The following is a 24,925-nucleotide window of genomic DNA, read 5'->3' as shown; positions in this document are numbered from 1 at the left end:
TGCTTGCTGCTGGTAGCTGGACCCTGAGGCCGCCTCTCCTGCCCAGAGCCAGGTAGGGTGCTCCTGCGCCCCTCAGGAGCCCTCCACTTCCTCCGGTGACTACCCGCCACCCCTGCCCTGTACCTGGGCTGGCGTCTGTGCTCGGGCCTCATGCTGGAGTGTAAGGCCTCTTTCCCCTTCCGGCTCCCACCCGGTTTCTGGGGGGATACTCCGGGGAGGCAGTGCCAGGAGTTTGTGATGGGGCAGTTCTATGTGAGGCCTTTGGAGAGTGTCTAGACTGTCACCACTCGAGTTTGGCCTCTGTGGCACATGGTCCTTAGCCACTGGAATCCAAGGGCCTGGCCAGAATTTTGGTTTCTAGGTGTTTCAATTCTGCTCAATCTGGGAAGAAAAAGCTGAAAAGGCTGAATCCCCACCACCTCCCTCCCCCATCCCAGGCCTGAAGATGTGGCGTTCTCTGTCTCCACCTGCTGGCCATTGTGGGAATTAGTTATAGGCCATGACCTTTGATGTCACCTTATTCACCAAAACACCTGACCATAGAACGTGTCCATTCATGACAAAGGCTTCACCGATCTCATGTTATTTGGAAGAAAATAAAACGTTGTAATTATTTTTATAAAGCTGCACTTCTTCAAATATGAAGAACTAGCCTTTTTTTAAAATGTCTTCACTTAACAATTTAAAATGTTGACAACTGCATAGTGATCCTCGTCTTTGAAGGGTCGTTTCACTGGTCATGACTCCCAGAGTCTGAGGACCGCTGCTGCAGCCCAGCCTTCTTACCCTAAAGCTGGGAAGGGCAGTCAGCGAGGGAGAGAGAGATCTGAAGCCAGAGTCCAACCTGGGGGCAGGACCCAGATCTCTTTTTCTTTCAGCGCCAAGAAATGCGACAAAGACAAGTCTTCTTATTTTATTTTCTTATCCTTTCCAATCCCTCACCCAGGGTCTCCACCTCGGCTTCAGGTCTCATGAGGGTGGGGGACTCTAGGAGACTCATTGCACCTCCCAGCTGGAGACCCTTGCAGAGTGTAGGCTGGGGCTAGCCTGAGGGCTGCTCAATGCCACAGGTGTGTGTGTGTGACCTTCCCCCAACCAGGGACCACTGGATGACCCTGCTACCCTTTCACCTACCCACAACAAAAGGAGCCCGATGGGCCATGGGAGCCGGGCCTGTCCCCTTGGTACCATTTCTGCCCAGCTCAAGTCTTCCTAGGGGGTGCCAGGTTTGGCAGCCCGACACCCTGTCAATGCTTGCAAAATGCTTCTTTCTGACTGGCGACCACCTGGGGCCTCTGGGGATTCTCAGCCCCTTTATACCCATTCTGGTGCCCATCCCTGTGACATGCAAGTCTCTTCCTGTGTTGACAGAGCTGTGCTGCCCCTCCTCGCCCCCTCCATATCTCTGGCCATGCTGCTTCATGCCCCTGTATGGCCTCAGCATGTCCACATAGGTCTGTGCACCTGCCACCTTCTGGCATATACATCTGAACACCGTCCCCCATCCAGTAGAGCATCCTCTGGAGGGGAGGGACAGGCCAAGGCTAGGACTCAGGACGTGCTTATCATTTTGCATTACAAAGTCCTCAGTAGACACTTCTCTCCTCAGGTCTGAGGAGATGCCCTTTCCCAGCTCTGTGAAGGAGGGCCTATCAGTTGGATGAAGGGAGAAGCAGGGCATGAAAGGTCAAGTAGCTGTGGCCCAGGGTGAGGGGTGTGGGTTCCGGATGCTGATCCTACAGCCTTTGCAGGAGATTGGGAACGAGAGCGGCTGATGGTAGATCCTGGTGATTTGCTTGCCTGGGGTCTGCTCTCTCCTGGGTACGTGCTCCATGTGTCTCTGTCCTTCCAGACCCTCAAGGCAGGAATGGTCCCTAGCTCTGTGTCCTTGTCCTTAGCGCTCCTCAGGACCACTACTGCCTCCTGGCTTCCCAACCTTCATCTTCTGACACCTCTGATGTCCCCTGTTCTGTGTCTGTCATCCAGCTGTCCCCCTCGCCCAGTGGCTCATCTGGAAACCCTTCCCCTCACATTTCTCCTGTCTCCTGCTGTCCTTGTCTCTGTTTTCTAGAACAGAGTCTGACTATTTATTCTTCCCCTCCCTCTGATAGGTGAAGACAGAAGAGCAGATTGCAGCTGAGGAGGCCTGGTATGAGACAGAGAAGGTGTGGCTGGTCCATAAGGATGGTTTCTCCCTGGGTGAGTCTGGGGCAGCCCAGGGTGCAGATGCCTGGGCCTCTCGGATTTCAGGGATGAGCGTGCCTTCTGGGTCTGATGAGGGCTGGGTGCTGAGATAGGAGAGGTTGGTGATATAGTGGGGAGGAGGCAGGACCATGAAAGGCCCAAAGAGGGTCTTAAAAGGCTTTCCAGGCCCGTGTCTGACTGTCTGTCCCCCTTCTGCAGCCAGTCAGCTCAAATCTGAGGAGCTCAGCTTGCCGGAGGGGAAGGTGCGTGTGAAGCTAGACCATGATGGAGCCATCTTGGATGTGGACGAGGATGACGTAGAGAAGGTTTGCAGGAGGCTGGTGGCAGGCACAGGAGGTGGGCTCAGCAGGGCAGGCCTGTCCCCTGGCAGTGCAGACAGGTTCTGCATCTTCAGTGCCTGCCTGCCTGTCCTGTCACACAGGCCAATGCTCCCTCATGCGATCGTTTGGAAGATCTGGCCTCACTGGTGTACCTCAACGAGTCCAGCGTCCTGCACACACTGCGCCAGCGCTATGGTGCTAGTCTGCTGTACACGTACGCTGGCCCCAGCCTCCTCGTCCTCAGCCCCCGTGGGGCCCCTGCTGTGTACTCAGAGAAGGTACAGTGCCCCCTAAGCTACCCTGCTGCCTCGTAGACCCACCCACCCACTACTACTCCCCCTTCCTTTGCTCTGCCCCTTCCCCTTGGCATCCCACTGGGCTCCTGTCCACTCTCACAGTTCACGTTGGGAAGAGGAGTCATTTCAAGGGGTAGGGACAAAAGGCCCTCCCCCAACCTTTAACAGAGGCCAAGACTTGACTAGTATCTGCATTTTCATGCATGGCCTTAGCCTCGGAATCCAACAGCTCCCCTGCAGTGAAAGGCCCAAAAAGATGTGGACCTTGAGAGTGAGGGGTGTCCAAGTGTTCCCTGCTCCCTGCCAGGGGTATGGCTGGACACTCTCACCAGGGCATCTCGGGTGACCCATCCTAGGGAGGCTGGTGCTCTGACCAGGCATCCAGGACAATTAGGAAAGGCGGCAGCAGCTGGCCTGAGCCTACCCCTTCCCTCCATCCCTCTCCTGCCCAAGGTGATGCACATGTTCAAGGGGTGTCGGCGGGAGGACATGGCACCCCACATCTACGCCGTGGCCCAGAACGCATACAGGGCAATGCTGATGAGCCGTCAGGACCAGTCCATCATCCTCCTGGGCAGTAGTGGCAGTGGCAAGACCACCAGCTGCCAGCATCTGGTGCAATACCTGGCCACCATTGCAGGCACTAGCGGGAACAAGGTGTTTTCTGGTGAGGCAGTGACAACTGGGAAAACTTAGAATAGACTGGGGAGAGGGGGCTGAGGGTGGAGGTCCCTCCTGGGTGCCAACTATTTTTCTCCCTGGCCTCTTCGTGTCCTCAAAACCCCTCTGTCCCTGGTCAGTTCTGGTCTGAGTAACTCCGAGCCTTCATGCAGTGGGGAAACAGCTGTGGCTGGGCCTCCCATTCTGCCTGGGCCTCTGGAGCCCATGGCTGGGGTGAGCTGCCCCTGGCTTTCCTGATGACCCCTGGGCCTGTCTTCTGCAGTGGAGAAGTGGCAGGCTCTGTACACTCTCCTGGAAGCCTTTGGGAATAGCCCTACCATCATGAACGGCAATGCCACCCGCTTCTCCCAGATCCTCTCCCTGGACTTTGACCAAGCTGGCCAGGTGGCCTCGGCCTCCATTCAGGTGAGTGGACACTCAGGGTGTAGGAGATTGACCCCCTAATTTCATGCCCTGGGAATCAGGCTCTTTCCTGTGCCTCATTTTCCTGGGATTCTGCCCCAACAAAATGGACCCTGGCACAGCAGGGTTGAACAGATCTGCCCTGAGCCTTTGTCATTCTGCCCCCGATGGCTCCTGTCCTAGGTGGGGCCTGGCTCGGTTTCCTGCCCATTCTGGGGTGGCCACACCCTACTGCTGGGGCCCTGGCCCTGCACTTAGCGGCTTCTCTCAGGCTGATTTCACTCAAGGAGGTCTGGCTCATCAGTAAAGTGAGGCCCAGCCGAGGCTGACTCCCTTCCATGCTGAATGAAGTATCTCATCACAAAGTGTCCAGCTCCCCAAGAAGACCATGCCTGGGGGGTCAGCAGGTCCCCTCCACGAGCTGGGCCTGTCTTCTTCCCCCTGGCTCTGCCCCAAGTTTGACCCTCAGGTGATCTGGCCTCTGGGTGAGCATCTTGAGGATAAGATATAACTGCTTGTTCCCGGGGGCATGGTTCTTTCTGGTGTGGAGTGGGAGAAGCTTGACCTGGCACTGCCCTCCTTGCCCATACCCTCCATGCTGTGCCACAGACGATGCTTCTGGAGAAGCTGCGCGTGGCTCGACGCCCAGCCAGTGAGGCCACATTCAACATCTTCTACTACCTGCTGGCCTGTGGGGATGGCACCCTCAGGTGAGATGGGACAGAGGGAACAGGGAGGGTGCTCTGTGCTCCAGCCTACCGATGGCTCCTGGATCTTGCCACTTGATTGCATCCCATACCGATTATTTATTGCATGCCTGCTACATGTTAGGCTCTGAGCTAGGCCCTGGGGATGGCGAGATAAGTGAGCCATAGGCCCTGCCTGGGAGGAACTACCTGGCCCTGGGCACAGGGGCCTGGATATTTGTGAGGGGCACAATTGACCCTTCAGTGTTCCCAGGGCCTACTAGGATCTCTGCATCCATGAAGCCAGGTCTAGAGAGGAAAACACAGATGCAGGGTGATCAGGGACTTCCCCACAGTCACATGGCTAGTCTGAGGCTGAGCCGGTGATGGAGTCCACACTGGGGCCAAAAGCCCGAGCCTTTTTCGGTGCCTTTCACACTGGCCCTCCCAGCCCACATGTTGGCTCCCCTGCCAGGCTCTTTCCCTTAGACCCTCAGACTTGCTGTCTGTATTAGCTGAAAAAGGGATAAATGATAAGGCTGAGCACACAGCCCCAGGGCATTATCCTCTTGGGCTCTTCTTGTAACTGAGGGCACAGTCTCTCTCCTGGCTGGATCACCCTTCAGGAGGGTTCCTTGCTCCCTGCCAAGGGTATGGCTGGACACTCTTACCATGGCTTCTCTGGTGACCCATCCTAGGGAGGCTGGTGCTCTGCCCAGGCATCCAGGCCAATTGGGAAAGGCAGCAGCAACTGGCCTAACAGTAGGGCATGATGGACAGACAGAACTCAGAGGCTGGAAGCTGAGTCTGTCTGTCTCTGCCCTGGGTGGGGGTGGCCTTGATGGGGATCAAGCACCGTACTGATGCGTCCTTTGTACCCCTAGGACAGAGCTCCACTTGAACCACTTGGCAGAGAACAATGTGTTTGGGATTGTACCACTGGCCAAGGTGAGGGGACACTGGGGACTGGGTTGGCAGCCCTGGGTCTTGGGGGTAGGAGAAGCCTCTAATGGCCTGGGGTGCTCCATGGAAGGAGCAGGAGCTTGGCTCCATTTTGGCGGCTCTATGCTAGCCTTGCCCTCTCTGAGAGTCCAGCAGCGTGGGGGTATGCCAGAAGGGACAGCCCCTCTGAGCTCCAGTGCCAGCGTGCCCGCCTGTCCTTGCAGCCCGAGGAGAAGCAGAAGGCGGCTCAGCAGTTCAGTAAGCTGCAGACGGCCATGAAGGTGCTGGGCATCTCACCCGATGAACAGAAAGCCTGCTGGCTCATCCTGGCTGCCATCTACCACCTGGGGGCTGCAGGCGCCACCAAAGGTAACCTGCAGTGGGTCCCAACAGCCTGGCCTGTCGCCCAGGAGAGCTTGTAGGGGCCCTGCCCACCCCAGTTTGTTCTGGCCCAGCACAGATTCATCTGTTATCAGACACCCCTCTTTTGCTTATGCCTCTTCCCGGTCCCCCACGTCAGAGCAGAAGGCTCCAAATACCTGGAGAAGCATCTCTGCCAATGATGGATGAGGCGTGGACTTAGATGGCAGTGACCAGGAGCACTGTGAAGACCAGGGGGCTGGGGGTCCAGAGGTTGAGGGGCAAGAGAAAGGCACTAACTTGGAGCAGTCCCCCGGAATAACTCTCCTTCTTGTTCCCTTCCTGACAGAGGCCCCCGAGGAGCAAGCGGGTAACTGACCTTGGCCCCTCCCTAGGGTGTAGGGGCCACCTGGCCCCATCTTGGTGCTTGCTCTGGCTCTCTCTGGGGGCTGGGCTTGTTGGGTCATAGCAGAGGGGACTGGCCTGAGAGAAGCCCCAGAGTTCAGGGTGGAGAGGGCGCCTCTGGCTGTGGAGCTTCTCGGAGTCCCAGCAATAGCTGCTTCTACCACTTTTGCGTCCAGCTCCTGGGACCTTTCAGGATGCCCTCTATGGGGCTTAGGTGGGGTAGGGTGGGCTTGCTTCCTGGGGCTTCCCAAGGCCAGTTTTCCCTGAGTCTTCCCTTCTCCCCACTGGGTTGGTAGCAGGTGTCTCTCCCTCTTGCATGTCAGGGTGGAGGCCACTAGGGGGCAGCAGGCACCATGGTAACAAATGAGCTGCAGCTTCAGGGCCTCTGCTTGGGGGCTTGTGAATGGCTAGAGCTTGGTCTGGCTTGGAAGAGCTCTGCTGCCTTCCTCTGAGATTACGTTGGTGGGCGGGTGCTCTGATCACCTCTTCACCACTTTCTCCTCCAGTTTAAGGAAAGGGATGCTGCCTCTGAGCAGCACCTTGGGCTTGGGCTTCATCTCCCCCTGGGGTGTGAGGGGCCCCAGGCTGTTTAGCAGGATTGAGACAGCACTGGTGGGTGGGTGCATGGAGGAACAGGTGTCTGAGTGTTAGGCTCCTTATGATCCCAGCAGGTGGCATCCCTGCCAGAGAGGAAGCAGGCTCTGAGTTAAAGAAGTTGCCTCCAGATTGTGGGGGTGGGAAGGTGGGTGCACGTGTGGCCGTGTCTTGAGGAAGTTCTTTCACTCTGAGGGGTTCACAAGCCCAGGTTTCCTGTAACCCTACTCAGCGCTGACTGCAGGTGGAGAGCTCTGGGCATGTCAGCACATGGACCTTGCTGAACAGGGTCTGTTACCTCCTCAGAGCTTCTAGTATTTTCCGGGGGAGGCACGGGGTGTGGTAGAATATCTTTGTAGGTCTATGTGTGTGTGTGTCAGTGTGATTACATCCATAAACATAGTCCTTTGAGATTGTAAGTGTGTGTGTGTTTGTGTTTCTAAGTCTGAATGTGGTTGTGTTTTCTCGCCTGCTCATCCTCACAAACCCCTACCCCCCGCAGCCCCTTCCCGTGGGCCTGGCGGGCTCAGTTGATGACTGTTTGCTAACATGCTGTTTTTCTTTGCATGCTGCATGCTGGTCCTTTGCCTTACAGAAGCTGCCGAAGGTAAACCTGGTTTCTTGTTAGCTTTCCCTAATTGCCACGATTAGACACATGTTGGCTGAGGCGTCTGTCTGCGTGGGTTGTTCCCTTTCTCCTGCGGCTTTTTCGCCTCCCCACTGTTGGCATGGGTGGGTGTTTGTGATCTCCCTTGGCAGACGCCTAGGGGTTAGAGGGAGGGTCCTGAGGCATTCATGGAAGGGAGAGGCACTAGGACTCTCTCATGATGTCCCCCACAGGCAGAGGCAGTTCTTGTGCTCATCGTGGGTGGGCTGGCTCATCCTCACACTGTCCTTCACCAAGTTGGCACCCTTGGGGAAGGACACGCCCCCTAACAGGGATGTTCACAGCTGACTGGGTGCCCTCTGGTGGCAGCAGTGTGGAGTTACCTCCTCTTTTAGGACCTACTCATTCTCTCCACCCCCAATGGACACAGGAAGCCCTGGCAGCTGCTGACTGTCCTCATTCTGCCTGAAGCCCTTCTGGTGTCATCAGGGCTGGTTTTTCCTCTGGAAGATGCCCACTCCCCAGTCCTATAGGAGCGAGGGAGCCAAAGCACACAGTGGTCATCAAATGGCCTAAGAAGGAAGACCCAAGATGCCAGATCCCTTTTTTCTACCCCATAGCTGGGCGCAAGCAGTTTGCACGCCATGAGTGGGCCCAGAAGGCTGCATACCTGTTGGGCTGCAGCCTGGAGGAGCTCTCCTCGGCCATCTTCAAGCACCAGCACAAGGGGGGCACCCTGCAGCGCTCTACCTCCTTCCGCCAGGGCCCTGAGGAGAGCGGCCTGGGAGATGGCACAGGTACCCTGAGCCCCTTGGCTGGTGGATGTGATTCTGAGGCCTCCTCCCGGGCTCATTGCTGTCTCTGGCGTGGGGAGACTGCTGGGGTGAATAGATGCTTCCCTCATGGGGAGAGGCCAGCCCCAGGGCCCCATGCTGACTTGGCCCTGGGTGGGTATGGAGCTCACCCAGGTGGGGATTCCCAGGGAGCCGGAGATAGAGCTGATCCTCTTGCCCCACAGGCCCCAAACTGAGTGCGCTGGAGTGCTTAGAGGGCATGGCGTCTGGCCTCTACAGCGAGCTCTTCACCCTTCTTGTCTCCCTGGTGAACAGGTGAGCGCCAGGCAGGACCCAGCAACTTGCCTGCTTCCTGTCCTGTTGAAGGTAGAGTTGGTGCCTCTGTGCTTGTGTGATTGCTGAGGCAGAGCCATCCTCCACCAGCAGAGGGCTCACTGCCCTTGCAGGCGAGAAGAGGCACATCTTCTACCAGGGTCCTGGGCACCCACGTGGGGATGGAGATTTGGCGTGGGGCAGGGTGGGGCTGCCTGGACACCAGGGGCAGACCAGTGGGGGCTGTTCAGTGGTACGGCCCTGGCCACCTCTCACCCAGGCTTTCCCTGTGAAGGGCTCTCAAGTCCAGCCAGCACTCGCTCTGCTCTATGATGATTGTGGACACTCCAGGCTTCCAGAACCCTGAGCAGGGTGGTTCAGCCCGCGGAGCCTCCTTTGAGGAGCTGTGCCACAACTACGCCCAGGACCGGCTGCAGAGGCTCTTCCATGAGCGCACCTTTGTGCAGGAGTTGGAAAGATACAAGGAGGTAGCACTTGACCTTGCCTCTGCCTGCCACCCCCACCCCCCCGCCTCACCTTCTGGCCCTGGCACCCTCAGGGAGGGCATCTGGGATGAGGGAAGGCGCCACCTTCCCCCTGGCTGCTCTCTTCCCAGCTTTTACTCTCTGGTCATTTCTGTCCCCGTGTGCTCTCTAGCGTAGGAGTCTTTTCCTGCCTCAGGCTACATTCTTTGAGCAGAGTTTGCGCTCTGCGAAGCTGCAGAGGCATTCAGGGTGCCTGGGAGCCCCTCCTTGCCTTCCTTCAAGGCACCCACCTAGGCCCTGTGACTTGCCACCATGCAGTTCCTGCTGACACATGGAGGCCTGGCCTTCCCTGTCTCCTGATCTGTTAAGGTGGCGATTGATTATTTAGGGCCCCTCAATAAAAGGGTGTCCCAGAAGGGATGAGATCTGGAAATCCTACCTCATGTGGAGGTGAGTTGAACGAACTGGGCAGGATATTTATCTTGGATGAGAGAAGATTCAGGAGGAAGATGTCCATTGTCTTCAAGTCAAGGATGATTGTGTGGAGTCGAAAGTAGGCTTACTCTGCATAGCCTAATCAACTGATGCGAATAACAGGAGCATATGCCCTTAGCTCAGTATAAAAAGAAGCTAGAGGGATTTTAGCTGTCCAAAGACATGATGTGGCGCCTTGCGAGGTGGAGAGCTTTTGTCAGTCAGGCTTCTTGGGGGAAGCTTCTGCACGGGACAGGAGATCAGGCTTGTTGACCCCAGCGTTCCCTCCTGGCCTGCTCATGGGGGTGTGACCCACGCCTGGCTCCATGTTCACAACCGCTCTGCCTTCCTTCCTAGGAGAACATCGAGTTGGCGTTTGATGACTTGGAGCCAGCCACGGATGATTCAGTGGCCGCTGTGGACCAAGCCTCCCATCAGTCTCTGGTAGGAATTCCAGCGAGGGCCTGGACTGGCCTTTTCTCTCCTCTCCCGCTCCTCTTCCTCGGTAGAGCCCTTCTGTGCGCTGCCTCCAGGGTGCCACTGTGGGCTGAGGGGGCCCAGCAGTCAGGCCCAGACACCAAGCTTTAGAACTTTGGGCCTGCCCCTCAGCCGATCTGGCCAGGAAGGTGGCACCTTCTTCTGCCCTGGGGCGGTGGGGAGCCCTGGCCCCTGGGTTCTGAGCCAGGCGGGAGGGCGTACCTCTTCTCTTAACAGCTGAGGCTCAGGCCCTGTCCTGTGACTGGCTGAGCCTGAAATGTGTCTGCCAGGAGCCCTGGTGTCTCCTCCTAGGTGATGAGGGCCTGGCTAGACCCAGAGGACATAGTCATTCCCTCCTGTTGTCCCCAAGAAGAGGACTGATGCAGCCTAGCAGAGCTAAGCGAGGAAGCAGCCTTCCACCCAAACGGGGAGACAGTGCTCAGCTATAAAATGCCCACTGAGGGACTCTGGATATTAGCCCTCGCCCTTCAGCCTTGGGCATGGGCTTCATCACCCTTTGGACTAGCATCTTGGGCACCTTGCTGCCTAGGGGACTGGGTGGCCTGATGAGCACTTGACATTGTCCACTGTCTTCAGTTAGGGAGTTGCATAGGTGCTCTGTTGGAGAATTGGCATTTTTGCTGGGCTGCTGATCTCCCTCCTCTGCTTTGAGTCCTGCTTCCCTGTCCCTCTGCCCTGCAGGAAGGCCTGGCACAAGGAGGTAGGGATCTAGGAGAGTGAATGTCCCCCTGGGACAAATGTCTAAAGTGCCCAGTTCCATGTCTCCCCAGGGAAGCTGGCTTTTCTTTTCCTGACACCTGGGCTCCCACAGTGGCCTCCCTCAAGAGCCTTTGCCATTCCCAGGAGGTACAGGGCTGTCAGTCCACGTGGCTTAGGAGCAGCAACGCATCAGACAGTGTGTTTGGAGGGGGCTTGCCATCCTTTCCCTTCTTCGCTCTTCCCTATCTGATGGGCCTTGGCAGTGGACAGCTGCACCTCTGGGGATGGGGGCCCCTGAGTGCCCAGCCTGCCACTCTCCACTCGATGGCTTCGTTGCTTATTCCTGCCACGCGGCTTCAGCCACTCTGGGACGTAGTTACCCATCAGTCCTTGGCCGCATTCTGCTTCCTCCTGGTAGTCACCCTCATTCCCTTGGGCAGCTGTGTGGCATAGATGCAGGCAGCTGGGGTCAAAGAGAGGGAACATGGCACTTCTCACTTCTCTTGTCCCCCAATCCCTTAAGGCTAAGCCAGAACGGGGCCTGGGGAAACTTCAGTCCTTCTTGCCCAAGGAAGACTTGGAAATTCCAGTGAAAGTCACCTTCAGACCGATGTGGCCACAGGCCTAGTTTGTTTGGCCTGCATGGGGTATGAGAAATCAGAATTTAGTATTTCTGCCTTCTCTTGAAAAACTGGAGGTTTTATCACACTAGGCCAGCATTCTTCCAGGACAGCAGTTGGCTGAGTTGAGTGGTGTCTGTTCCCTTTAGATGGGGACCTGCTCCCCATTACCTCAGCTCCGCCCATTTTGGCTGTCACGTCCATAGATAGGGTCACCTGTCTGTGGCTTTTGGCACTTGAGTTTATGACCCTGCAGTGATCCCACCTGCAGTCCTCTGAGCCTTCTCTAGGTTCTCTCCTCTCAGGGTTAACCCCACAGCCGTCACTTACTGAGAGCTTCCTTTGGGCCATGCGCTATGCTCAGGGCCTTACTGACGTTATCTTGTTTCATCTGCCCGGGCAGTGATGCCCAGGGAGTGAGGGCAGCATGGGGTTCACCCAAGCCCCCTATGACCTCCGAGAGGCTGCGGATGGAGGAGAGCCTCTGGATGTGGGGCTCAGGTTAATAGGAAACCTCAGTCTTTGGTGACTTTGGACACAAGTTCTAGGAATCGTATTTTGCTGTGGGCTTTTCTCTCTGATCTTTTTCTGGCCCCTTCCTTCTCCTTGCTGCTCACCTGCTCCACAGGCATCAGCAGTGAGTGGCGGGAGCCACGGTGGCAGTGTGTGTGTGTGTGTATGTGTAGCATGTTTATAGTGTGTGATTGTGGCTGGGGCCCTGGCTCCTTTCCCACAGCTCCCATGGCATGGTGGGACTTCTTTGCTTCTCCATAGGTCCGCTCGCTGGCCCGCACGGACGAGGCAAGGGGCCTGCTGTGGCTATTAGAAGAGGAGGCACTGGTGCCAGGGGCCACAGAAGATGCCCTCCTGGAGCGCCTTTTCTCCTACTATGGCCCCCAGGAAGGTGACAAAAAAGGTAGGTGGCACCCCTGGAGGGCAGCTCCTCTGCTTCCTCTCCAGAGGACTCACCTATATGAGCCCAGGTGTCACTGCCCGGGGGGCTCACTGAGTCCCTTGGCTTTTTGCGGGCTGTGGCCTGATGATCTGAACCTTGCTTCTCCCATCCTCAGGCCAAAGCCCCCTCCTGCGCAGCAGTAAACCACACCATTTCCTCCTGGGCCACAGCCATGGCACCAACTGGGTGGAATACAATGTGGCTGGCTGGCTGAGCTACACCAAGCAGAACCCGGCCACCCAGAACGCCCCCCGGCTCCTGCAGGACTCCCAGAAGTAAGAACACCACTCACTCTGTCCTTGTCCTGTCCCCAGGGCTTTTTCTGGGCTCCCTGCTCTCAGAAGCCCCCTCACCAGCAGGGTAGATGGCCTCTACTTCCTGAGAGGCAACAGCTGAGGGCCGTTGGCCTTGGGGGCAAGGGGGTGGCCTCCTGGAGTAGAGGTGGGATCCATATTGTTGGAGAGACATATAGTTTTAAATTTGAATAACACCCCCCCATTCTTCTTAGAAGGCGGGAGTGGCCTTAGACTCCGCTCAGTCATATGAGCCCTGTTGTTCGTTCATTCCTTCATTTCTTTACCTCCTCTGTGACAGAGACTCTTCTAGGTGCTCGGCAGGTAGCAGTGTAGGAAACAAAAACCCTGCTCTGCTCCTGTGGAGTTTACATTCCAGTAGGGGAAGCCGATAATCAGCAGGAGAGGTAGGGAGTAGATTATATAGTGTTAGAAGATATTGGGCTCTGATCTTTCCTGCCACGTTGGAAACTCCTTTCCCACTTCTGTGCCCCCTGCCCAGTGATGGAGAAAAGCAGGTCGCCCCGCTCTGCTCTGTCCAATCCCTGCCTACCCCTCGGCTTCTGCCGCCCTGGTTGTCTCCTCTTACTGTGTGAAGATTTCTCTGCAGTTCCTCTGTAGGGCGTGGAACATGCAGCCCCAGCCCAGATAACCCAGGCCCCTGGCCACGGCGGTGTGGGGGTTGTTTGGTGTTACAGGCGCTGGGAGAAGGAACGGCTTCTACTGCTCCGTGAATGTGACTTCTTTCCCTCCTTTGCCCTCCCACCTTTGGCAGAAAAATCATCAGCAACCTGTTTCTGGGCCGGGCGGGCAGCGCCACGGTGCTCTCAGGCTCCATTGCGGGCCTGGAGGGAGGCTCGCAGCTGGCCCTGCGCCGGGCCACCAGCATGCGGAAGACCTTCACCACAGGCATGGCGGCTGTCAAGAAGAAGTCACTGTGCATCCAAATTAAGCTGCAGGTGGTGAGTGTGCCCGCCCAGACTCCGGGACCCTTCCTCATTCCTGGCAGGTAGCCTGGGCGTCCTGGGCACACTCAGGTCACCCGGGGCCCACTCAGCATCCCACTCTGACTTGATCACTGCTGGTGGGGTCCCCTTTTCAGTGCTGCTGCCTGAGTGGCTACTCAGGCCTAGTAAAGGCAGAGTTGTCCACACTTAGCATGTCCTGGTCAGTGCTGGGATACCTGCCATCTTATGCAAAGTGGAGATGCTGGCACGAGTCCCTGCTCTTCTGGGCATGGGCTGGGCCATCAGAGCCCACTGAGGGCCGTCCTTTCCCCTTTGGCAGGACGCCCTCATTGACACCATCAAGAAGTCGAAGCTGCATTTCGTGCACTGCTTCTTGCCTGTGGCAGAGGGCTGGGCCGGGGAGCCCCGTTCCGCCTCTTCCCGCCGAGTCAGCAGCAGCAGTGAGCTGGACCTGCCCTCCGGAGACCACTGCGAGGCTGGGCTCCTGCAGCTGGACGTGCCCCTGCTCCGCGCCCAACTCCGAGGCTCCCGCCTGCTTGATGCCATGCGCATGTACCGCCAAGGTGGGGCCTCTTTCCCTCTCGACCCCCACCTCTCTTTTATGGAGCTGCCGCAACCCTCCTCACCCACCAAGTGGGGCCCGTGGGGCTGGAGGGGTGCTGCTCCCCTCCTGTCTCTGGACTGGCCCTAGATGTCTTTTCCGCCCTGGTGCCTCCTCTGTGGGGCCTCTCTTCTCGTCTCTCCAGCCCAGTCTCTTCTTTTCTCTTTTTCTTTCCACTCTGCTGACTCCCCTCTTCCTCCTCTCCCTGCCATATTCCAGTCCTCTTCATCTCCCTCCCCTCCTGCCCCACGTGCCCGGTCCCACAGCTCCCTCCTTCCCCCTTCTCTGGTTCCAGTGGGTCAGCTTTGCTCACAGCAGCAGACCCCGTGCCCTGATGGAGCTGTCTGCCTGGCGGCGATAACTACCTCCAAGAGCAGGCAGGTGGCTGGGCCAGCCCCCCAGTGAGAAATGAGGTGCTAAATCTTTCTGAAGTACTTAAAATTCCCCAGAAAGGTCAGACAGACCCTTTTTATGGGCCCATCTGGAGGAGGGGGCGGAGAGGGTGATAGTTATGGTAGTTAACATCCATAGAGCATCTACGGTACCCAGGTATTATTCTAAACTCGTCTCACACGTTAACTCACTTAATCCTCACCACCACCTCATGACATGACATTATCATCCCCAGATGAGGAGACTGAGGCTCAGGAAGGTTAAGTAGCTTATCCAAAGTCACACGGCTCATGAGCGGCAGAGCAGGATTTGACCCAGGCAGACCAGCTTCTGAGTTCACGCCTCTCCAGTACAGTTTTGTTTGCCTGAGAAGTTATGAGTTGCCAGGGTTCTGCCCCTTTTTCCTTAGCTAGAAGAGCAGGCAGGGTCCCATCCCCCCACAGCCAGGTCCCCTTGAGGCATCCCCATGGGCACCGCCACTTTTCCTTAGCAGCCAAAGCCAGGAAACGGGCTCCCTGCCCTGCTCTAAATAAATCATTGATCTGCCCCACGTCTTGATATGGAGTTGGTGTTTATTATTTCAAAACCAGATTGTTACCGCTCTGAACCAAAATCAATGTGCTTTACTCAAACAAGCAGATCGATGAGGCCAGCAACAGCGTGCCCCCTCCCCCTACCCAGTCCCCAGCCACTATCGATAGAGCTGATGATTAATTAAGATGCCAGGCGTCCGGACCTGCTATCCCGGCCCATCAATTTAATTGCAATTCAGATACAATCAATAGCTCACTTTGTCTTGGCCCCTCAGCGGCCCCCGCCTCCTGTTTCAATTATCAGGCACATGCATCAGCCTCATCTCCCTGTTGGAGGGTTTCCCAGAGCTAGCTAGGCCAGTGTATTGGGGCGAGCCGCAACCGGCTGTCAGTAGCCCGGGTTTGGAGTCCAGTGATGTCTCCAGCCACAGCCTTTGTTACCTTGAGCAAGCCAGTCACTCCACCTCTCAGGCCTCAGTTTCCACATCTGGAAGATAAGTTATATCTGGTCTAAGACCCCTTTTTGGTTTGCAATTCTGTGATTCTTTAGGGGTGGGTCTCTTGGTCCTCTCCTGTGGGCTCTGGTGTCCTCGGGGTGACTCGGGGTAACCTCCCACTCCACCATCCTGACCTTGCTCCAAGCCAGACAGTCACCCTTGCTCCGACCTCAAGCCCAGATGGGAGGGAGTCTCTGTTAGAGGTAACATTCTTTAGGGAGAGAGAATCTACAAGTCTTTTGGTCACCTGGCCTTGGCTCATGGTCAGGCTGGGGGCAGGAAGGGAGCCCTTTCTGATCCCTGCTTCAGTGGACTGAGGAAAGGAAGGCAGCGCTGTATTGAACACCCACCAAGTGAGCCAAGCCGTGCTTTCTACATATTTTCTCATTTAAGCCCCATGACTACCACGTGAGATAAGTGGTAGGACCCCCATTTAAAGATGAGGACGCTGAGGCTCAGAGAGGTTGAGTGATTGGTCCAAGGTCACATGGTACTAAGAGCCAGAGCCAGGATTCCAGCGCCAAGCTCATGTACTTTTTCTCTCCATACTGTCTGATGCCCTTTTTTTTTTCCTTATTAAGTCCTCAAGACACTTCTCTCTGGGTTATAACAGTTGTAGACGTGGAGGTCTAGAAGCATCTTACAGGTCATCCAGGCTTTTATCTCCCCAGCGTTCCTTCCAGCTGGTCAGCCATCCCCTGTTTGTATGCCTCAATGACAAGAGACTTACTTCCTTGTAAAAGAACCTGTTTCCTTTTTAAACCTTGCAATCCCGCTGTGGGGCAGCCCTAATTGTCCTCTCGGCCTTCTGTCTCTCCCCCTGCCTCCTTCCTCTCTGCTCTTCTTTCCTGGGCCTGCCTCAGTCGCAGGCTCTCCTCCCCCAGCAGTGCCTTCCCCTCGCGTGACTCTCCCTGTGGGCTGCCTGGCACTGGTGGCTACTGGGGCGTGCTGGGCACAGGCAAGGCGCTGACAGGCCTGGCTCCTGGCTGCTTTCTCTAGGTTACCCTGACCACATGGTGTTTTCCGAGTTCCGCCGCCGCTTCGATGTCCTGGCCCCACACCTGACCAAGAAACACGGGCGCAACTACATCGTGGTAGATGAAAGGCGGGTAGGTCTGGGCCCCAAAGCCCCACCAGACCCCCTTCCCTCTGCTCAGACCCCTTCCTCCCCTAGAGTGAGCCAGGCTAGCCCTTTCTCAGGCTCCTGGTTTGGGCCTGCCAGGGCTAGGACAGGGGCATGTGGCAGCCAAGCTGTGGCGGTGGGGAGAAGGCAGTCCCAGGCATGGACTGTAGAATTGAAGAGCCACCATCTTTGGAGGTCTGAGGTGGGGGTGTCTGCTCTCTGGTGCCAGCAGTCATCCAGGAACCTCCCAGGTGGCAGATTGGAACTAGTGTTGTAGGCGTTCCACTGGTAGCACCTGGGCCCCTCAGCCTAGACCTCCACATTGGGGAGTTCCTGCAGCAGGAAGCTGTCCAGGGGTGGCCACGCATCCTTCCTAGGAGGAAGACTGATATGGCAAGGCCTCCCCAGTGCCAGGTGAGCCTAAGGCCCCTGCGCCCTGGGCAGCCCAGTTGGTGAATTCATGGCTGCAAAAGGGGATGTCTCCCTGTCGTTCCAGGCTGTCACCTTGATCCCCAAAGGCGGCTCCTCAGAGAGCCGAAGAGCTCCTTGAGCAGAGGAGCCTTCCTTCACTGTGCTCTGGCCTCGGGCACCCAGCCTGACTCTGAAGGCATCCCTAAAAGGGAGAATACTCTGCAGAGTGGGGCAGAAAGCCCCCGCCCCTTGCCTCCTGAGTCACAGACCCACTTTCATGGAGGCCTCAAAGAGTTTCTCTCCATCTTCTCTATCCAAGACCCACCAGTGTCCTGGGAAACCTTGATGTGGATGTAGATGACCTGCCCCACACCCACTTCTCTCTGACCCTTGACCTCCATTTGAGCCTTCCACTCAGGGCTATACCCAGCACCTTGTCATCCCTGGAAATGCTCCGCCACTGAAATCTTAAATTCCAGCATGGCCTTTTCTGACCACAGCCTCTCACCTGTGCATCTCACTCCTCTCTTCCTCTCAGGACACCTGCTCTTTGACTCCATCGACTCTTCTCATTTTTGGACCCCACTTCATTTTCTCTATTCTGTCCATTCCCTTCTGACTTCATTTCCTTTTCCACTCAGCCTCGACACTGTGGTCCAACCCTCCAGTCACTTGGCCTTCATTGTCCTCAGCTCTCCTGAGCCTCCCATAGCACCTGCCCTGCTCAACCCCTTCCCTGAAGGACCAGCCTTTGAGTGTGTGCATTCCTCAGTTTGGGGCTCCCGAGGGCTGTGGGAGAAAATTATACAACCATGTAGACTTGAATTCCCACAGGTTCATGGTCTCCAGCCCCAACGGAGCCCTTGGGGTGGCCCGGCAAGCTTTCCATGTGCCTTCTCCTTACCCCTATTCCAAGCTCCTTCCCTGCTGTTCCATTCTCCATGTTTCTCCTCAGATCTTCCCCCATTGCACCTTCCCAGGTCATCTTCCCAGCAGTTGACCTTGCCTCAAAATGCTAATAAAACTGAAGCCCCACCTTCCTCCCCTTGTCCCGTCCCTTCCTTCTGTTCTCTGGAACCCATTCCCTTTGGTCTCCCTGGAGACTTGCTCCACCAGTGGTAACTCTTCTCTCTCCTGTTCCTTCAGCCTCTCCTCTGATGACTCTTTTCTGCCAGTGGAGAAACATTCGGCAGATGTTGCTCTCGGAAAACAAAGGAGCCTTCCGTCAACCCTCTCTCATGCCGGACTATCCTCTGTCTCTCGCCTGCCCCATACCATCAATACTCACTTTCCTCCTGCCGCCCCCACCCCACCACCGCTCATCCCTCCACCCATAGCTGCCCGGTTCCCGTCCCCGTGCCCTCCATGTTGCCAGAGCTAATGGGCACCTTTCCATGCTTTTTGGCAACATGAGACTCTGTTGACAGCTCTGTTCTTTTTGAAATATTCTCCTTCTTTGGTGTCACTTTGCTTCTTTGCTGCCACTCCTGGTTTTCCCCTCATCTCTGTTCTTTCTTTCTCAGTCCCTCTGAGCTTCCCTCCTTCCACTTGCCCCTGAAGTAAAGGTCTCTCTCTTCTTTAAGACTCTCTCCTTGGCTGTGGGTGTTTGCTATTCTACACCTTCTTCCTGGGCAACCTCATTCACAGCTATCACTTCAATTACCGCATATATATTGACGACTCCCAAATCAATACCTCTATCCCAGGCCTCTCTCCTGAGCTCCAGACATGCATTTCTATCTAGCTGCTTTCTGGACTTCTCTACCTGGATGCCTTATGGGACCTCAAAGTCAGCATGTTCAGCTGATTATATCTCCTCCTAAACCTACTCTTTCGCTTGTCATCCCTACCTTGGAGAATGGCACCATTATCTATTTAGTTACAGAAATCAGAAACCTCAGTGTGTCCCTAGCTTCCTCCCTCTCATCTGCCGCTCCCCGACACCTGCAAGGCTCTGTCTCCTTGACATCTCCAGCATTTCCCCCTCCTGTCTTCCCTTTGGGTCATGATTACTGCAGTGGCTGCCTGAGGGGGTCCCCAACCATCCTCTGCCCCTGTGCCAGTGGGGTCTCTGTGAAATACAAATCTGACCCTGCCCTTCCCTGAGAGAACCCTGCAGGAGCTCTCAAAGCACACAGGCTCCACCTACTTTGACTACTGCCCACCTCTCTAATTACACCTCAACTTCCTCGGGGCATTCTCTTGTCTTGCGCTTCCATGCCTTTGCCCAGGCTGGTCCCTCTGCCTGAAATGTCCTCTCCCCTCCTCTGTCTGGCTAATTCTTACTTGTATGTAAAGACTCAGCACGAGCAAAACCTCCTCCAGGATGCCTTCCACGGCTTCCTTGTCTGACTTAGATGCCTCTTCCTCTATATACATCACTAATTCACCTGTCTCGCTCCCCAACAAGACAGCTTCTTCCTCTCGTAATCACCTTTATATCTCCAGACTCTTAACACAGTGCCTGACACTACGGAAACCCCCCAGAGGTGCTTGTTGGATAAATAATGGACTGTCTGAATGGAGGACAGGGATGGACTGAGGGCTGGAGGAAGCCCTGCATGGAGATGGGAGACCCTGGGCGGGCTCCCTGACAGAGGCCTCTCTCTGCAGGCGGTAGAGGAGCTGCTGGAGTCCCTGGACCTGGAGAAGAGCAGCTGCTGCATGGGCCTGAGCCGGGTGAGTTGTCCCTGCCGGAGCAGTCAACCTCACTCTCTGCAGCCCTAGTCCAGAGGGCCGGCCCTCCGCTCCTGCTCTCCGTGCTCAGTCTGACTTCAGGAGTCTCCTGGAGCCCCTTCTGAGTCTTTCCCATGGTCCCCTCACCCCCCAGCCACTCTGGGGCTGCCCTTCCTCTCAAGCTGCCCTGTTCAGAGTTAGAGAGGCCAGGAGGTTAGATATTCCAGCTGCAGCAAACTTGACTTTGCCTCCCTCTGAATAACTGGCTTGTTCAGTGCCATGAACACCTCCGTGATGTCAGGAGGGAGTGGGTTGGAAGGTGGCCCTGACCTTGGTCTGAGTCCTGGGGTGGGGACTGAGGCAGACAGAAGGGAGGTGAGCTGGATGAAGCAGGAAGGCAGTAGGCAGAGTGCTCCAGAGGGCAGAGTCCCCTATGGGGAGTCATCTAGGACTGTCAGGGTCCCAGAAGAGCAAGCAGGACATGGTGAGGCTGTGCCGCCACCACCTGCCCACAGGCCGCATTCCTCATCTGAATGGAACGTGGTGCATGAAAGGCAGGCACGCCCGGCCCCAGGTGCCAGTCTGCTGCGTCACTGCACACCGAAGGGTCAGCTGAGCATCCCTCCCACGGGGCGGGGAGCCCTGCACGCCCCTCTCTCCCGACACTGGGAGGCTTGACAAGCGCCGTCCACGTATGTGCTCCAAGGGCTGAGGTGGGAGGGAGAGCAGTTGGGAGCCAGAGAGGGGGTTCTGGACCTGTCTGGCTTTTGGCAGACAGGGAAGGAACTCTGGGTCCCAGGGCCTCGTTGGGGAGTGTGAGGTGGAAGGGGATGCTCACAAAAAAAGGTTTCAGTGTTGCTTGTCGGCTCTGTTCTCTCTGTTCTATGTTCTGAGTCATGTCCTTATTTCTCCTGTGCCTCCCTTGCTGGGAATCCCTTTCTCGTCCATCCCCTTGCTGTATCTTTGTCTCTGCTGTCTCTGCTTTTCCCTTTTCTTTTTGGCCCCGGCAGTCCCTGCTGGTCTCTATTCCTTGGTTTCTGGTTCTGTTATTTTCTGTTTCTTTCCTTGTTCTCTGTGTCTTCTGTGGCCCCACTCTCTCTCCATGTCATTTTTCTGGTGTTGGTCTCTGCCGTGTCTGGCTCACCTTTCTCTCCCCCTCCCCAGCTGTCTCTAAGCTCACAGGCTGCCAGCTGAGCTTCCTCCTTGGGAAGCCTGCAGTCAAAGATTTCCCTTCAGCCTCGTGGTCTCTCCCTGGGTGGGCTCCTGCCCCTCCAGCAGGCTGAGCTGCTGCTGGCTGGCACTGGGGGTGGCACCTCCTCCAAGGCATGTCTTGGGCAGGAGAGCCTGTACAGGCTGGTCCTCTTCCCAGCTGCCATCTCAGACCCTCTGCATCATCCCAGGTGCCTGGCTGAGGCAGGTGAGCCCCAGGCCCACTCATGCTCAGAGCAGAATTAGGAACAAAGTCGGATGCTTGCTCACATCTGGTTTGGGAGAGAAATGGCAGGGCTTCTAGGCTGTAGTTAGTGCTGGCTGGTGAGCAAAGATTCCCTGTGTGTTTGTCACATTGCTTCAGAAGAGAGGGGCGTCTCAGTCTGAGCTCACAGGACCCTGAGGGTTCAGGCAAGGAGTCTGGGGGTCTGAGACCCCCTTGACATTGTTTGTAATATGTGTATGGGTGTGTATGTTGCGGGGCAATGGCCCTGAGCTTTCACCTAATAGTCTAAACGACTCCACCCCACAAATGTGCAGCTGTTCAAGAGAGGTTTGAGGCTCGCTGCCCTAGTCTCTAGACCATCCTTTCTCTTCTCGTTGTGTGTCTGGACCATTCTCCATCCCCATGCCGGCACCTCACTTCTCCTGCCCTCATCAGATAGCCGTGCGTGCTAACCATTAGCATGTGGGGCTACTTCTGGGGGTAGTGAGATAGTCCCTACCCCCGGTGGGATCTCGGGCTCCCACCTGTGGGAAATCCAGGCTCAGGTAGGGCTCGAGACCCGCAGGAGATCTGAGGCACTCAGCCCCGCATGTGGGATTTGAGGAAGTGCCTCGGAACACTGAGCTGGCTTTCTCCCAGGCCAGCCTCAGGGGACTAGGTTTCTGTGGAGTCTCCAGAGGCAAAGCTTTCTCAGCAGAAAGTGTAGGCCCTCTCCCCACTTCTTCCCTGAAGGGAGGCCTGGGGATACTGAACCTGTTGGTTCTGAGTGTTTCCATGGATTTCACATGTTCTCTTTGCCCCACAAAAGGGAATCGTCTGTGTTCTGGGCAAGTTGGGGGTGGGCATATACCTAGGTGTCCCTTTGTCCTCCTTAAGGATACTAGAGCCTTTTTTCACCTGACCATTTCCCCCACCCTCTTCTTCCTCTCTTAGCGAGAATCTTACCCAGCCCCAGCTCAGGGCACTGAAGAGTGAGAGGAAAGGCTGGGTGTGCAGGCGCCCGGCTGGTTCCTCTCACATCTGCCCTCCAGCCCCCGAACCTGTAAGACAGGTCCCTTGACTGGGCCAACCCCCGCCCACCCCACTGGCTTCATGAGAAGATGAAACCTGGGTGTGGGGGTGGGGTGTTGCCATATGAGAGAGCAGCCCGTCTGGAATGAAACTGAGCGGGGAGGGCACAGAGAAGGGCCCCCCATCCCCCGCCCTCACACTGCTTCCTGGACCTTTTTCTTCTTACACACGTACACCACCATCCGCTTCACCAGATCCCAGGCAGCTGGAGGCTGTGGTGGGGCCCTGTGGTGGGCTGTGGGCACAGGGGCGTGGACAGTGTTGCTGGCAGTCCTGGGAGAAGAGGCCCCCACCGGTGTTGCTGAGGGGTGTCCTCCCCACTGTTTGGTGGTGGCTGCTTCATTTACTTCCTTCTTGCCCAGGTCCCTTCCCTCTGGCTTCCCTCTCCTTTCATCTCTCTTTGAAGTTAGATTTCCCACCTTACTCCGCCCCTTCCAAAGCCTCCCAGCCCCTAGCCTGGCCCTCCTCCCTCAGCCTTCCCAGGGTCTCTTGCTTTTTCTCTCTTCTCCTGGGCACTTGGACTTTCAGGCTTTTCTCAAGCCTGGGACCACACTCCTGGGCCTGCTGGTCTCCTGGGCCAGCTGTTTGTTTCCCCTTCTTCCAGCCAGCTCCAGCTCCCTTTCTGCTGCTGGGCTGTTCCCAGCCCAGGCTCCTGCCTTCACCTGGCCTGCTTCTCCACAGGTGTTCTTCCGGGCGGGCACGTTGGCACGACTGGAGGAGCAGCGGGATGACCAAACCAGCAGGAACCTGACCCTGTTCCAGGCGGCCTGCAGGGGCTTTCTGGCCCGCCAGCACTTCAAGAAGAGAAAGGTGCTGCTCCAGGGACATCTCTGTCCCACTGCCCAGCCTAGAGGGGCCAAGACGAGTTCCTGGAGTGGGATGGGAGACTCAAGGGAATGTGCAGGGGCGGGAGGCTGGTCTTGGGGCTATGGGTTATCCTTATCTGGGGGAGAAGAGGCGGGAACCTCCCAGGGGCACCATACCCTGGGCCAGGGTATGGAATGGGCAGCTCCCTGGTGCCAGTGAGTGTGCCAGTGTGTCCATCAGTGGGCCATGTGGCCTGGTCCACGGGCTTGGGTGGAAGGGTGGGTGGAAGCAGGGCCCAGGCAAAGGTGGGCTCTGGATCATAGGCTGTTCCATGAAGATTAAGGAGCTGTGTCAGCGACTCCTTTTCTTATTAGCAAGTCCATAAAACAGCCAGCGCCGCCGCCTCTTGTGTTTCAGCAAGATTAGGTTTTATAGCACATCTAGGCTAGGGTGCTGGAAATAATCAGGCAGCAAATAAAGCAGACGAAATTATTCCTAATGACGGTGGAGTGGGTTAGTGCCCAGTGCAGTGCTCCCAGGGCCAGGCTCTCTGAGGGATGGAGGGAGGCTGGGGGCTAGGGGTGGCAGAGGGAGTGTTTGACTCGGGGGTCAAGTGGCCAGAGGAGCAGTGCCGTGGCCGTGCTCGTGGTGGGGAGGATCCTGGCTGGAACTGGGACTGAGAGCCTTGCTGTGCGCCACCTCCAACCCAACTTAGATTCAAGACCTGGCCATTCGCTGTGTGCAGAAGAACATCAAGAAGAACAAAGGGGTGAAGGACTGGCCCTGGTGGAAGCTCTTTACCACCGTGCGGCCTCTCATCGAGGTACAGCTGTCCGAGGAGCAGATCCGGAACAGAGACGTACGTAACTGCCGGGGGAGGGCCAGTTTGCTGGGAGGGAAAGGACTGTGGTACATCCACATGGGCAAGAATCTTGCCAGCTTGTCTTGAGCTCCCAAGTGCTCCTTGATTTAGTCCGGGGAGCTGGTGTCCTTGAACTATTCCCATCAAACAGAAGGCATCTCTCTGGTGCTGGCTGAGCCCCTGGGTAGCCTCTTAGGATAAACTCTCAGGCATCCTCTGCATATGGGGAAGGATGTAGGGAGAGGAGCCCCTGGGAGGCAGTGGCTTCCTGTTCTCTTGTGTCCTGGCCCGAGCATCACCAGCTTCCTTCACCCCGAGGGTGCGGATCCCAGGCCCCAACCTCTCGCAGTGCCTCTGGCTCACTGCCCTCCTTACTGCACCTAGGAGGAGATCCAGCAGCTGCGAAGCAAGCTTGAGAAGGTGGAAAAGGAGCGGAATGAGCTGCGGCTCAACAGTGACCGGCTGGAGACCCGGGTGAGTGACCCCCAGCACCACACAGACTGGCCCATCTCCAAGGGTGGCCGGGCCAGGTGCCCCCCTCCCCCCACCATGGTGTTCCTGCTGAGTGAGGCAGGCACTTCAACTGGTGGCAACTCCCTCCCCCAACTCCAGATCTCAGAGCTGACATCGGAGCTGACGGATGAACGTAACACAGGAGAGTCCGCCTCCCAGCTGTTGGACGCCGAGACTGCGGAGAGGCTCCGAGCCGAGAAGGAGATGAAGGAGCTACAGGTGAGGGCAAGGCCGAGGTGAAGACAGCCATGCTAGCGGCTGCCACACTCTAGTGACTGTCTGCTCCCCCAAAGGACAGGTGGCATCTTTGCCACTGGCCCAGCACCCCCATCTGCCCTGGGTAAGCATGTGACCATAGACTGTGTGGTTCAGGGGTGGGTAGTACTGGGTGAGGGGGTGGAACGGCA

At 56.7% G+C, this 24,925-nt stretch overlaps 1 protein-coding gene across 39 annotated transcripts in view; it reads left to right on the top strand.

Annotated features, from left to right (window-relative positions):
- MYO18A (myosin XVIIIA) overlaps window positions 1–24,925 on the top strand; it is a 95,679-nt gene that overhangs the window by 47,049 nt on the left and 23,705 nt on the right. For 12 of the 39 annotated variants that reach the window (XM_070227774.1, XM_070227754.1, XM_070227781.1 and 9 more), the window contains 22 exons: window positions 2,112–2,199; window positions 2,404–2,510; window positions 2,627–2,803; window positions 3,275–3,488; window positions 3,765–3,907; window positions 4,514–4,614; window positions 5,475–5,538; window positions 5,757–5,901; window positions 8,119–8,295; window positions 8,517–8,607; window positions 8,900–9,092; window positions 9,921–10,007; window positions 12,155–12,296; window positions 12,451–12,610; window positions 13,404–13,590; window positions 13,916–14,159; window positions 16,620–16,729; window positions 19,768–19,833; window positions 23,018–23,146; window positions 23,859–24,002; window positions 24,390–24,479; window positions 24,618–24,737. In XM_070227774.1, coding sequence (XP_070083875.1) covers window positions 2,112–2,199; window positions 2,404–2,510; window positions 2,627–2,803; window positions 3,275–3,488; window positions 3,765–3,907; window positions 4,514–4,614; window positions 5,475–5,538; window positions 5,757–5,901; window positions 8,119–8,295; window positions 8,517–8,607; window positions 8,900–9,092; window positions 9,921–10,007; window positions 12,155–12,296; window positions 12,451–12,610; window positions 13,404–13,590; window positions 13,916–14,159; window positions 16,620–16,729; window positions 19,768–19,833; window positions 23,018–23,146; window positions 23,859–24,002; window positions 24,390–24,479; window positions 24,618–24,737 — 2,979 coding nt within the window. Of the gene's footprint in view, window positions 1–16; window positions 161–2,111; window positions 2,200–2,403; window positions 2,511–2,626; window positions 2,804–3,274; window positions 3,489–3,764; window positions 3,908–4,513; window positions 4,615–5,474; window positions 5,539–5,756; window positions 5,902–6,241; window positions 6,263–7,486; window positions 7,499–8,118; window positions 8,296–8,516; window positions 8,608–8,899; window positions 9,093–9,920; window positions 10,008–12,154; window positions 12,297–12,450; window positions 12,611–13,403; window positions 13,591–13,915; window positions 14,160–16,619; window positions 16,730–19,767; window positions 19,834–23,017; window positions 23,147–23,858; window positions 24,003–24,389; window positions 24,480–24,617; window positions 24,738–24,925 lie in introns of all 39 variants that reach the window. The other 27 variants (XM_070227776.1, XM_070227770.1, XM_070227751.1 and 24 more) reach the window with 8 other exon arrangements.

This window comes from Equus caballus, chromosome 11 (genome assembly GCF_041296265.1).
Source record: "Equus caballus isolate H_3958 breed thoroughbred chromosome 11, TB-T2T, whole genome shotgun sequence".
Classification (NCBI taxonomy): domain Eukaryota; kingdom Metazoa; phylum Chordata; class Mammalia; order Perissodactyla; family Equidae; genus Equus; species Equus caballus.
Note: the sequence above shows the minus strand (reverse complement) of the source record. Positions and strands in the feature narration are given on the sequence as shown.